Source organism: Leptodactylus fuscus, chromosome 6, assembly GCF_031893055.1.
Source record: "Leptodactylus fuscus isolate aLepFus1 chromosome 6, aLepFus1.hap2, whole genome shotgun sequence".
In the NCBI taxonomy this organism is placed as follows: Eukaryota; Metazoa; Chordata; class Amphibia; order Anura; family Leptodactylidae; genus Leptodactylus; species Leptodactylus fuscus.
The window spans coordinates 122,490,714-122,505,380 of NC_134270.1; the positions used below are offsets into that span (position 1 = coordinate 122,490,714).

Genomic DNA, 14,667 nt, shown 5'->3' on the forward strand with positions numbered 1-14,667 from the left:
AGGAAGCTGGAAATTTCTTCAGTTCCTCTGCAGCCTCACTATGAGGAAATTCAACACTAATGCTCAGACATTCTAGGTCCAATTTTGTGGCTGTTCTCTGTTCTATTGATGGGGATCCCAAATGAGAGGTTCTCCTTCATTAAAGGGGCTCTATCAGCAAAATCCGTCTTTTTAAAATCCATCTTTTTATGCGTGCATAGCCTTTTTAAAGGCTATGCACGCATATGTGGGGCTCTATCAGCATGATTTTGCTGATAGAGCCCCTAGAGGTTGTCTAATTTAGAAAACCCAAGTGGGGTCCTATGCAGTGTAAACGCCGCAGTTTGGTCGTGGCCTTTTATACTTCCTGCAAAGTGGATGAGATTCTAAAGAACCCCATCCACACATTGCAGAAAAATTCGCACAGCGGAAATACTGCAAATTCCAAAACCATTGCGGAATAAGTATTATGCATTTCCACCGCAGAGTTTCCCGCACCTCTTTTTAGCTGCAGCCCACTACTTGGGGCCTTAGCCTTAAACTGCCCTACTAGCAAATTGAGTTAATAAAGGGGTGCTCCTTAGATTCAGGATCCCTCATCTCTGTGCAAGAGTGTCTCTTTCTTTAAAGGGCATATTTTTTCCATGCATGAAATCATAGAGTCTTAGTGATGTGATATGACAGGGTTAATATCATACTGATCAATGTACCGTATATACTCGAGTATAAGTCGAGTTTTTCAGCACAGTTTTTGTGCTGAAAAAGCCCCCTCGGCTCATACTTGAGTCAAGCAAAAAAAAAAATATATATATATATATTTTTTTTTTTTTTTTTTGGGGGGGGGGGTCAATGACCAGCCGCAATAGTAATGTATAGAATCTCCCATAAAACAGTGCACAAAAAAAGAAGCTTTAAGAAAATATAATAAAAAAAATAAGATAAATAAACGTTCTAAATCACGCCTTTCCCTAGAATACATATAAGGGTGCATTCAGACTACGTAACGCCGGGCGTGTATGAGAGCCGTACACGCTGGCATTACGGCAGACTGCCGAACACTTCCCATTCACTTCAATGGGAGCGCTCGTAAACGCCGCTGTTACGAGCGCTCCCATTGAAGTGAATGGGAAGTGTTCGGCAGTCTGCCGTAATGCCGGCGTGTACGGCTCTCATACACGCCCGGCGTTACGTAGTCTGAATGCACCCTAAAAGTAGAAAATGACTATGAAACACATACACATTAGGTATCCCTGTGTCTGAAAGTGCCCGGTCTACTGAATATAGGGGATCTGCAGTGCTTCTGGTCCATCAGGAAGGGGTTAATAGGAGCATTGCAGATACCCTATATTCAGCCAGACTGAATTCAAAGTAGGGGGAAAAAACCCAGACCTCAAGCTCAGGGAAGGGGCAAACAGACAACCAAAGCACCCCCTCCCCTTCCCCAGCACCCAGCAACTACTGCACCCAAAAGCTCCGACCATTTTAATTTTTGAAATTTTCCAGTAGCTGCTGCATTTCCCCCCTAGGCTTATACTCGAGTCAATAAGTTTTCCCAGTTTTTTGTGGTAAAATTAGGGGCCTCGACTTATATTTGGGTCGGCTTATACTCGAGTATATACGGTATATCTATTTGTTGTATATCTATAGGAAGTTCACTGTAGTTTTACCTGTATATCAAGACTGGCCAGTCCATATTACTCAGTAGATAAGAATTTCTTCAAATTCCTGTACCATAAATGGTCATATTATAAACTGACCGCTCAGGCCATAAATCTAGCCCCTCACCCTCTCCAAAGGTATTATCAAAGCTGTAGAAAGCTATTGTTCAGTAGCTTCGGTATTAGACCATGAATGCCTGCCATGCAACTCTGGAAGTCTTCGAACGATGGGTATATATTGTGCGTGATATATAATGAGCTCCCCATACCGTGAGCTATTACATCATATGTAGCCACAGATAGGTATTATCTCTTTTCATTTATTAAAACACCTATTATTTTATTATCTTCTGGTGTCATAATAGTCATTCTTTGACCATCTTTGTGTTAAAGGGTTTGTCGAGGATAAACTAAGAATTAACCCATAAATGAAACCCCTTCCCCCCACCTAACTTCTAATTTACCTCAATTTAAAAAATATATATAATTACCCATTTGACCGTCCCAGGGACACTTTCTGATAATCTGTTGATGTTCTGTTTCACCACTTCCAAAACGGAACATCACCATTACTCTTCCATTCTCCCCCCCCCATTCCCATCAATACTTAACAAGGCTTCCTGTGTCTGGGAACAGCTCCTCCCCTTTTCCTCTCTGCTAGGAGTGAGTGGAATAGGTTAGCTAGGGAGATGAGGGGATGGGATAGTAATGGGAAGGATCGAAATGCTGCAATTTTAAACATTTTTGGAAGTCACAGTGTGTCCGCTGCATGTATTTTTCCACAACGTGTGGTGGGATTCGCTAGAGTCCCATTCACTTTGCAGTGAATGCAACACAGTTTTTTCCGCAGCATTTCTGCCGTGGCCAAACTGCATCTTTTACACCACGTGGGGTCCTGGTCTCAGTGTAACTTGCTTGGGGAACTTGTTGGCCAGCTTGAAAAGGGTAGCCTCATCTGAGCTAAGAACATGATTTATTTCTGCAAACAAAATCACCTTAGGCACACCTGTGTAAGAATACAGGTTCTTAAGTGACAAGTAGTACATGCGATAGAGGAAGTGTGTTATTCATCGCCGACACCTGCAATCTTGCAAAGTAGGCCTAACTCACACTTGTGGCACAACACCGGTCATGGGTCACTGTGTGCCACTTAAGGGTTAAACCTTGTACAAAATCTACCTCAGTAAAGAGGACTTCAGTAAAAAGCAGAGTTTCTGTGTTCCCTCATTGCTGGTGGGCAGACTTCGGTAGGTTGCAGGGGTCAGTGTCTGGGTGACAACTGAAGAGAATACAGGGTGGACACAGTGACATGTTGGCCACTGAGGAGTGCAGCTGCAGTGGAGCAGCCACGTTGCCACAGTTCCAATACTGGCAAGCGCCTGCCGATGCCTGACTACCATATATGTTGTACCTGTTTAAATCGACGCTATAGTCATTTGAAGGGATTTAACATGTCGCCCAGCTGTATAGCGTGGGTGGTATGCTAAAAGGGCCATATTAAGACCATTGAGCAGTCACTTAAGAGACGGAATACCTTGATGTAATAATTATAGGGTCTGACAATACTCTAATAAGCACAAAGGATGAAATTATAGCTCAGGCTTTAACAGTTTGTTCCAAGATTGAAACCTCTTCCCCCTTTTTTATCTAACAGAAGCATGACAAGAGCTGTCAAAATTGTGACAATCTCAAAGCTTGGGAATTTACCATTAACCCCTTCCCTCCACAGCCATTTTTTGTTTTTGGATTTTCTTTTTTTACTCCCCAACTTCTAAAAGCCATAACCTTTTCTTTTTCTGTTCCAAAGGCTTCATTTTTGTGAGGCAAATTGGACTATATACAGACTCCCTTTAATATCCTGTATGATGTACTGGGGGGGGGGACTACCTTTATGCCATTTTCTTATGTGTTTTGTTTTTACGGCATTTACTGTGGAGACAGAATGACATGTTATCCATATGGTGCAGGATGGTACAAACACCAATGCCAAATTTATATAGTTTTTGTTAACACTTTTATGAAAATTCTAAACTTTCAAATATTTTTTTTTATTTTTTAAGTCTCCATATTCTTTATCATATTTTGCATTTTTTTCTCATATGGGGATGTCTAAATTTATAAAATTGGGATTATTCAGTTTAGAAAAAAATACCTAATAACAATGTACAAATACATGAAGGGACACCACAAAGATCTTTCTAATGATCTTTTCACTCCTAGGCTGGTTACAGTGACAAGGGGACATTCCCCATATCTGGAGGAGGGAAAGTTTCACCAGCAACATAGAAGGGGATTCTTTACAGTAAGAACAGCGAGGCTCTGGAACTCTCTGCTCCAAGAAGTGATGATGGTGGATTCATTGAACAAGTTCAAATAGGGACTGGATGCCTCTCGAACAGAAAAATATTACGAGATATGGGTTTTAGGTTTTGGTAAGGACAAGTTGATCCAGCGTTTTATACTGATTGCCAGATTGGAATCGGGAAGGAATTTTTTTCTTTGACATGGGGCAATTGGCATAAACCTCATGGATTTGTTTTTGCTTTCCTCTGGATCAACACTGTAGGGTAATAATTTGGACATGATGGATCTTCATCCAACCTCATCTACTATATAAATTACAATTTTTGCAGAGCAAGTTGTAGTTTTTATTGATACTATTTTAGAGGTTTTTGGATTTTTTTTATCAGTTCAGTTTTAGGGAGAGGAATAAAAAACAGCAATTTGGCCATTTTGATTTTTGAAATGCTTGCTGTCCCTGAAAGAGGTTGTCAAGGATCTGAAGTTATTTGACACTGAGGACCTATCCAACCTATCCACTAGATTGGTTTGTCCAATACCCAAATCCTGTCCAATCATCTATTTTGGGTGCCAGAAGCCCTATACTAAGTATACTGCCAGAATCATCCTTCTTCCTCTTATAAGCACCACCTATACACTGTATGGACCAGAAGCTCAGTACAATATATGGAGCTTAGTACACTGTAGCGGTGGTGCTTGGAACTGTAGCCCATTACCTTTCACTTGAATAGAAGCAGGGCTGCTTCTGGCTGTATACCTCATCTATGGCTTTTGGCAGTCAAAAAAATGATTGGGATATGTTTTGAGTGTTGGACCCCAACCGATATGATACTGGTGACCTTCCTGTGGATAAGTCAATAGTATCAAATACCTTCATTTCCTGGGCAGCTCCTTTAAGGGACAAGAATGCTTGACTGCTACACTGTTTCATTCATATGCCTTCTTTCTGCTGGTGGTGTAGCTGGAAAGAACTAGGGACTCTCAATCTAGTAATCATGAGGACCACCATGTGGACCCCCACCAATCTAACACCAATCTATTAATCAGGTTCAAAAGGTGTCCAAAATATACAAAGATAGAAATTGTGTTTTTCAATATACTGTGCCATGCTTCTATGGGCTGCATCAGGGTTCTACAGTATAGCCAATGGCTGTTTTTTCTAGAAATGGCACCACTCGTGTCCAAGAGTTAACTCTGGTATTGCAATACCAAATAAAATCGGTTGACAAGGGTTGTGCTGTTGATAGAAAGAGACAAGACTGGGACTAAGATGCAATACCAGACATAGCCTATGGACATGAGTAGCATAGCTTCAGAAAAAGAAAAAAGAAAATTTCTGATGTTGCAAATTTCCTGTATAGGAGTTTTACAAGATTAGAAAAATATGATTGTATTCATCCACAAATAGCGCCCCACCTGCCCACAGGCTGTGTGTGATATTACAGCTAATTCTCATTCATTTCAGTGGAGCTGAATTGCAATACCACACACAACGTATTGACAAGTGTGGTGCTGTTTCTGGAAAAAGGAGCCATGTTTTGGAATTTTGGACAGGCCCTTTAAGGGATCACTGGCTATTTCATTTACAAAGGTGAGATTGTCTTCAAACATAATATTTTCACACTGTGGCAAATATTTTATATATATACTGGTGTTCCCCTTTAAGTCATTGTCAGAAAGTTACTAATCATATCAGGAGCCAAGAATACACTATTCACATTTCCTTGGTGTCATGGTCTAACAGATATTGGTCTAATCTCCCAAGTTGACAGTATCTTCGTAGCTTTCCACTGTGTGTCCAATACATGTATGAAAGGGTTAACAGATGCTGAACACCCACACACACAATACACTGATACATGCATACAAACAATATATCACACACTTACCACCCCAGAAAAGAGCATCAGAAGAAGAAAAGACATATTTCTCTGGATGAATTTGGATGGTAGAGAGTCAGACATGTCAGGACAGTATGGTCATCTGTAGATAATGTTCCTTCAAGTCCTTAGAGTAGAAAAATCTAACAAATGTAGCTTTCAGTAAAGAAATGCAAAGCTCCAAGTGTCTTGTCAAAGTGTAGACAAAATGCTTTACATAAAGTAAGTTCATTAAGAATATGTAACTAGTTCTCCTTAAAGATCTGCTTGTTACAGTGCAATTCCTCTTTCCAAAAGAAAGCTTCAGGTAGTTCTCTCTTGTGCCTGGTCCTCCCTAGGAATGCTACAGCTGTCATCTCACAAGCCCAGGTAGTACTATCTCCTCCTCCCAGATGCAGGATTCTCTCCTCCTTCTTAATCCTTCTCAGTTGAATGTATCCTCTGGTCACAGCATCTGGCTCCTTATCTCTGCACAATGATTCTGGGGACTGAAGAGCTAAGAGGATGTGAGAATTCCCAGTGATATCACCCTGTACATGATGTGGAGAGGTGGCTGCATCCTAATAACCCTTTCAGGTTACTCAATGTGTAACAGCTTTAATCTTCTTGGCCATCATATAGATATGGTAGATGAATGCAGCTGGTTAAATGTAGACATTGTAGAGTGGGGGACTGGACTTTCAGCTTTTGCCTGCACTGTCACTTTAAATGTCCTTACACAATTCAATATGATGTAACATATTCCTGTTCAGGAATACAATGCCTTATTTAAGGTAAGACTGACACACTGACATACTATGGCATTGGGAAGATAGAAGGAATGCACAAATTTTGAGGAAAAAGGTACAGGGTTCCAAATTCCCTGCCTAGTTGCAAAAAAGTTCATTGATATTTACTTAAGAGGTTTGCACTTTGGCTGGAACCAACTGTGGCTCGAGCTGGGAACAGAGAGAATCTCAACTCGAAGCTTGATACATCCTTCGGCTAAGGCCCCCGTTGCAGAAACGCAGCTTTTTTGTTGCAGATTTTGTTGAGGTTTTATGAGCCAAAGCCAGGAGTGGATTAAGCAGAAGGTAGAAGTATAAATACTTCTTATATATTCCCATTTCTTTTGTAGTCATTCTTGGCTTTGGTTCAAAAAACCGCAGCAAAATTTGCAACAAAAAAACCTGTGTTTTTGCAACTTGGAACCTTAGCCTTAGAATGTTTTAGCAGGGGCTTAGTAAATCTATATAGGCTCTCCTCACCCCCCCCCCCCCCATTCTATCTCAGTAGACATTTGACGTTTAAGGCTAAGTAGCAAAATGCAGCTAGAAAACACTTCTCAAAATGCAACAATAAACACATTATGTTTTTTTCTGGTGTTTTTCACCTTTTTGCTACATTTTTGTTCGGCAATGTGTAAATCAGATTGACCAAAATCTCATTCACATTCGTACTGTAAAATACAGTGGGTTTTTTTTCTATGCGTATACACAGCAGCCAAAAATGCTTTGTTTCCGCAACGAGGGGCCTTAGTTTAAGGCTGAGGCCCTATGTTGAAGAAAAGTTGCTTTTTTTGCACCAGAGTTAGCAGTGGGTGGAGCTGAAGGGAGAAGTACAGTATAAGTACTTATATATTTCCTGTTCCTTTTGTAGATACTCCTTGGTTTGGCTCAAAAACTTATGCCCTGGGCCCACACTGCAAATATACAAAGTTTTTACCAAGACTGAAAAAATCTGCAGCGGAAAAGCTGAGATTTCAAAAATGTCAGTTATCCCTATGGAAATGCTGGTGATTTCTGTAAGGGTACAATAGGGGTGAAAGTCTGCAGATGAAACCTCTGCAGGCTTTCTGTGAAAGACGCTGAGGGAAACCGCAATGCGGTTTTTGCAAATATTAAATTATTATATTGGCTGAGTTTCTGATAAATGCCAGACCACAGAAACTTTATGCATTCATGGTCATATCCATTAGACAAAAGACTGTCACCAGTAAGATGGTCAGAGAAAATCTTTAAAACTCATCAAAATTTGTAAATATTTCTATTTACATAAATGATTCATTTTCAATTATCTACAAAAATAAATATGGCTATGTTAATGGGAAGTCCCTTAAACCACTGATACGGTCATTTGAGTTCTGCTGATATTTTTGTGTATGTTAAAAAAATGAGAAGAATTAGTGATGGGCCTCACTGCCACAGCTGGATCTATAAGCATCTGGTCAGATCTAGCACCTTTTCACATACACACGGCATTGTGGACGTTGTAGGTAATTTGTAGAGTTGATGATAGAGAGTAGAGGTGAATCTACTGACCTTACAAGAAACATCTCTGCCTCCATGCTCTTCATCTCAGTCTTAACCATCTATTCCTCCATTCTGCAGATAACTTGTAGCACTTGCACCCTGTTTTGAGAAGTTTGAATTACTTTACTGGAACTAAAGTAAAAACTTTCAGCTTCATCAGATAGGTGACATTAGTATTGGTCCCCTCATAAGTGCACAAGCCCTGAGGAGTACAACATGTTTTCGTACTGACCAATCTAGACACCAGGAACCTAACCATGGCAGGCTACTACTATTCCCATCCTTTCCATATTCCTTCACTGGTTTGTTGTACGCACAAAAAACAAATGTTTGATATGGGTAGGCATAGATTTGTACAATAATTTTATACAGTTATTATAAGCCTGTTTCATCAAGGGATGCCCCCATCCTCTCCACTAAGAGGTAAGGGATAGCTTGCTGACCAGCACTGATCATGAGAACAAGAGTATGTTTGCACCCTAGCTTGAGCCCCATTGATATGCATTGAGCTTCCTGTCAGGGAATTGCTAATTGAGCAATTTCCCAGTGCTGCTCTTGCTGAAACCTGGGAGTAGGGAAATACAGAGTCAGTGAGTCCTACACTCGACCTGGCCCCTGTTCCTACCTACTTGCCATAACTGTCCTAATGACAGGGACAACTGTGCGACAGTCTCTGCTCTAGATAAGTGTAAACACAAAATGCAGACAAGACAACACAAGACAGAAGAGGAGTCAGAAAGCCAAGGGTTGAAGCCAGTACCAAATCGTAATCCAAAAGAGAAGTCACAAGTGAATCTAAAGGTCAGAAGTCAGTAATACAATACAATAGCAAGAGAAACACTTAGCAAGGACAGAGTCACAATAGCCAGCCAACATGTGTGGTCTGATGACCTATTAATAGGACGTCCAGAACCCACCCCAGGCTGGTTAGGCATATCTATCACACAGGTAAGGCTAAGATTAATTATTTGAGGAGAGGGAAAAAAAGGTGTAAGAGATGGGTGTGATGGAAAATCAAGACAGAGATGAGGGAATAGAGCAGTGTTCAGACAGAGCAACAAGAACCTAAAGTAAGGAATCATAAGTGGACACTCCTTCTGTGCCGCAGTGTGCGAGCGGAGGGTGGCTCAGAGACCCGAACAGGCAAAGGTGTTACACTTCCATTCTAACTAGTGTGCAAAACACCCCCATTCTGGTAATCATTAGAGACCCAGTGGTTGTATACCCAATGATCAATAAGTTACTCTTTATAGCAGACCTGGGCAATGTGCGGCCTGGGGGCCACATCCAGCCCTCTGACTGCTTCTGTCCGGCCCACATAGCTAGTTGAAGTTTTTTCAAGGACCTGTAATGATGTCAGCACAGCCTATCACCAGGATAGGCTATGACTCGTTAGTGGGCAGAGCCACACGGGACTGTGTGCTTTCTGCAAGCTGCCGGCAATGGAGGCTGCTGGATGATAAAGAGAGAAGAGACAGCATGCGTAAGCAAGAGGGAGGACTAGGGGCAGATGTAGGGGGGCAGTTAAACTGAATGCACATGGAGGGGGGACATTAAACTATTAGCGGGCAGAGGTTCAAGGACCTGTGATGATGTCATCACAGCATATCACCAGGATAGGCTATGATTCGTTAGTGGGCGGAGCCACACAGGACTGTTTGATTGATGCAAGCTGCCGGCAATGGAGGCTGCTGAATGATAAAGAGAGAAGAGACAGCATGTGTGAGCAAGAGGGTGGAACTAGGGGCAGATGTAGGGGGGCAGTTAAACTGAATGCACATGGAGGGGGGACATTAAACTAGTGGGCAGATAGAGGGTGACATTAAACTGGGGCAGCTGGAGGAGGATATTAAACCGTGGGGGGGGTAACTGGAGGGGGACATGTCTGCCTCTAGTTGCAACCAGTTTAATGTCCCCCTCCAGCTGCCCCAGTTTAATGTCCCCTCTAATTTCTGCTAGTTTATACTAGGGCACCAGGAGAGGGACTTAATACACATTTGAAGGGAAACGTTATAATATGGGGGGGTATAAAGTTAGGGTGACTGTAGGAGGATTTTACTTTGTGGGGCACATGGAAAAATGATTGAGAATGGGCGGAGTCAGTGGAGAAGTGGGTGGAGCTAAATTTGCCGTGGCACACATGGCCCTCTAGAACTGTTACTATTTCTCATGTGGCCCCATGGGAAAATTAATTGCCCACCCATGCTTTATAGTGTGAATAGGGAGTAACTTCTTTTGTCACAAATACCCTTTTAAGCTACCGTATTTTTCGGACTATAAGACGCACTGGACTATAAGACGCACCTAGGTTTTAGAGGAGGAAAATAGGGAAAAAAATTTTTGAAGCAAAAACTGGTAAAATATTTAATATATGGGAGTTGTAGTTTTGCAACAGCTGCAAGGCCACATTGACAGGTGACCCTGCAGCTGTACGGGGATGCATAGAGCGTTTTTTTTGCGGGGCCAGCTGTACTTTTTAGTTATACCATTTTGGGGGATATCTATTGCTTAGATCACCTTGTATTGAAAAAAAAAAGAGGAGGTGATTTAGAACTTTTATTTATTTCATATTTTTAAAGCTTTTTTTTTTTTACTATTTTATTCCCCCCCGGGGGCTTGAACCTGCGGTCACTTGATCGCAAGTCCCATAGACGGCAATACAACTGTATTGCCGTCTATGGGACATTCTGTGTATTAGTATTACGGCTGGTCATAGACCCAGCCGCAATACTAATATATAGCAGTGACAGGCCTGGGAGCCTCATTAGGCTCCCGGCTGTCACCCGAACAGGTCGGCTCCTGCGATATCGCCGCGCAGGAGCCGGCCTGCAACTTTACAGGTACGGGGCCGGTGGAGACCGGCCCCGGGGGAGAAGGGGCCGCTGATACTGACCCGGCATCCGCTGTACTAGAGAGGCGGATGTCGGGGAGGGATAGACGCCGGGACCTGAGACATCGCTACGATCCTCTCCCCTGCATGAAGCCAGCGGCGGGGGGTCGGAGGAGCCCCTGCCGCTGCTGGCTTCATGCGGGGCAGAGGAGCGCAATGATGTCGCAGGCCCCGGCACCTGTAATGGCGTCTATCACTTACCGGCTTCCGCCTCTCTATTACAGCAGATGCCAGGCGCCACCTTCAGACTATAAGACGCACCCTTCTTTTCCCCAAAAATTTTGGGGAAAAAAAGTGCGTCTTATAGTCCGAAAAATACGGTAACTACACACTCCACAGTATGAAGTAGAACATGGAAGCTGCAGCTCTCTAACTGGGAAAGAAAATACCTGATACTCATAAATCAGGCACACCCTCCATCAGGCCATTCGCCCGTACTGACATCTACACCAGCTTGTAGCTAAGATAGGTATCATGGAATCTAGTAACATGCTATAAAGTTACATTAGAATAACATTAAGAATAGACCATCAATATATAAACTCTGGAGGTTTAAATCACTCCCCCACCCCACCCCCACCCTCCTCCAGGGTGGATCATTATGGTCTAGAATAGATCTGCAATAACATTCTCTGTGAAACCAGAGAAACAGTCTAGATCAGTGCTGTGCAACCTCAGGTAATTCGGAGCATCCTGGGATATGTAGTTTTGCCACAGATCAGATATCATTGATGAAGAGGATATAATATTTTGTAAAAACAAAAACATGATATCTATGTTATAAAGATGTGAATTGTACAATGCGCAAGGCAATTAATAAATGACTGTTTTATACGCTATCTGGGACACAGGCTGGAGACATAAAATGAATATAGAAATGTATTATTAAAATTTAGTAAAACATCCAAATCTCTATGGCAATTAATTGCTATTTCCATAGATTTAATAAAACAGCCCATGAATTTTACATTGCCCATGGTATCTTTTTACGCCTCATCTGCATAAACATTATAAACAAAACACAATGATTATCGTCAGGGAGCGCAAGCAATTTTGTATTTTTTCTAACAATTTTCAAGCAGTTCATTGCAGAATAACAAAGAATTTTAGCGATGCCTTGTTTTGCTTGTTTTTTATACAGTTCTTTGCAGAATTATTTATCCCCCTAAAATGTCAACAGATATGTGTTTCAGATCACAAACAAATACAAATAAAGATCTCAATCTAAGGCTCTATTCAGATTTCATTGTTTACATTTGCTTCGCACATCCATTTAATGGATGCAAAGAACTGACACAAACAAATGCACACTAATGGCCATTCATTTACATAGATATCAATGTAAAAAAATGCATTTGTTTCTGTCCGGGTTTTATTGGAAGGACATAAAAATGTATTATACCATACTTTTATGTCCATCCAAAAAAAACGGACAGAAACGGAACCAAAAAAAGCATGTTCTGAATCGAGCCTAATCAGTATACCAATCTGCCAGAAAGAATGATGACATCACCATTCCATGAAGAGGATCCATCAGCTCCCTAGTTTAGTAGATACTTATGAAACCCGGGAACACTGTGAGAATAATGTTCATTGACTCCTCAAGTGCTTTTAAAACCATGCAGCCAGGGCTACTGAGGGACAAGCTGGACCTTGTTGGAATTGACCAACACCTCTCCAGTTGGATCCTAGACTACCTCACAAACCGACCTCAGTATGTGAGAGTCTGGAGCTGTGTGTGACACTGTGATCTGTAGTACGGGGGCACCACAAGGTACAGTTCTTGCCCGATTCATACTGTACACTGCACTGGGCAGTACTGTCAGTGACCAACTGCTTCACCCCCAAGTGTGAGAAGGAGCATTATCGGAGGTCCTTCCTCCCAACCACGGTCAGGCTGTATAATCAACAGTGGGCTAAGCGTAGATCACTCCGCACAGAGAACTAAATGATCCTGAGTCTTTCTTTTTCTTCTTAGTTGCTATGACTCCTAGTATCTTTTCCATCTGCTATGAGCTTTTATGTGTTCTTTCTTGATATATATTATTATACTGTATTATCCATGCTGCTGTAACACACTGAATTTCCCGATGGTGGGACTGTTAAATGATTACCTTATCTTTTCTTATGTTATTCCACAGAGCATTTTTTCCTAGAACTCTGCATTGAGTTTTTCCTCTGTTGTCCCTCCTAGAAATTTATTAGTGTTACTAGATGGCAGGTTGTCCTTACATTGTTTGACATTGCCAGTTCTGATTTGATAGTGTTAGACTGTGTACAGATATTCAGTTGTGAAGTCATTCATGCATTTCCAATAGTAATAAAAGAGGTTTGACACAATGAAGAGAAGGTGCCTCAATATTTACTGAATACAGGCAAGTCAGGAGAACTGACAGTTATTTTGGGCCTAAAGGGAGTTGTCTGGGATAAAATGATAATTTAACAGTAAACTAAACACTCTCTATCTTCTAACTTACTTACTTACTTTATCAGTGGAGGTGGTCATGTGACCGCCCCAGGCACATTTTCTGATTTTCCAGTGACATTCTGTTTCCCCGGTTCTAGAAATAGAAGGTCGCCAATACTAACCCCCCACCCACCACATCATACTTACCTGTCTTCATGTCTGGATCTTCTGGGCACAAAACATCACTTTCTTCAGGAGGGCCGGCTCCTCCTCTTGAGATCTGCCAGTCTCACACATCTGTGCAGCTCTATTGCGCAGGAAACAGCAGACGTGAAGAGAAAATGGACGGAAGGAAGTGGGAAGTGATCTTCCATGCGCAAAAGATCCAGACTGGAAGACAGGGGTGGGGGTTGGCTGAGTTAGTTAGGTACGGTTAGTAGTACACAGGTTAGCTAGGGAGATAGGGAAGGGGGGGTGAGGGAGTGAGAGAGGGAGGAGGAGGGAGTGAGAGGGGGATCTGATTGAAGAGCAATGCATCATGGTAGTTGTAGGATAAAAGAACAAGAAGCTGGCTATGTAAACAAATGCAGAGGATGCCCAGAGCTCCTAGAGAAACCCATAAATCAAAACACTGAACTTAATAACCCATTAATAGCACTAAAAGACCTTTTTTTAAAAAAAAAAAATATATTTTTTTTTTGCCCGGAGAACCCCTTTAAGGACCCAGTAATTTTAATTTTTCACTACTGCATTTCAGAACACATAAGTTATGTAACTTTAATTTTCTGTTAATGTAACAATATGAGCCTTTATTGTTTGCAAAGTGAGATGTATATTTTTAGATTTTGAAGAACATATTGTATAAATAATTGAAACCTTTTATTCATTTGTTAGAGGATGACTGAAAAAGAACAGAAATTCAAGACCATTTTGTGGGTTTCATTCATCAGTACTTAGTTGTTTGAAAGCACGGTGTCACTGCCTCTGATAGACCCTATTAAGCATACACAGGAAACCTTTTATAGCAAGCAGCAAAAATGTATGCCAGGCGGTACAATGAAATTAAAGAGGGTTTTTCATCTCCTGTAGTGATAGCACATTGTTAAGACCTAATGCACACAAACATTTAAAAAAAAACAAAAAAAACATCCCTCATAGACTTGAGTCTACTGATGGATATGTGGAAATGGACAGTAATAGGACTTGTCCATTAAAAAAAAAAATGGTGTAAAAAAGTTGCAAAAATGATGCTGGATATCTA

General features: G+C 41.5%; 1 protein-coding gene across 1 annotated transcript in view; it reads right to left on the minus strand.

The window, feature by feature from the left end:
- Positions 1-5,902, minus strand: part of LOC142210042 (vasoactive intestinal polypeptide receptor 1-like) — a 68,333-nt gene extending 62,431 nt beyond the window's left edge. Inside the window, exon 1 of the mRNA XM_075279072.1 lies at positions 5,828-5,902. Coding sequence (XP_075135173.1) covers positions 5,828-5,902 — 75 coding nt within the window. The remainder of the gene's footprint in view (positions 1-5,827) is intronic.
- Between the last annotated feature and the right edge of the window lie 8,765 nt (positions 5,903-14,667).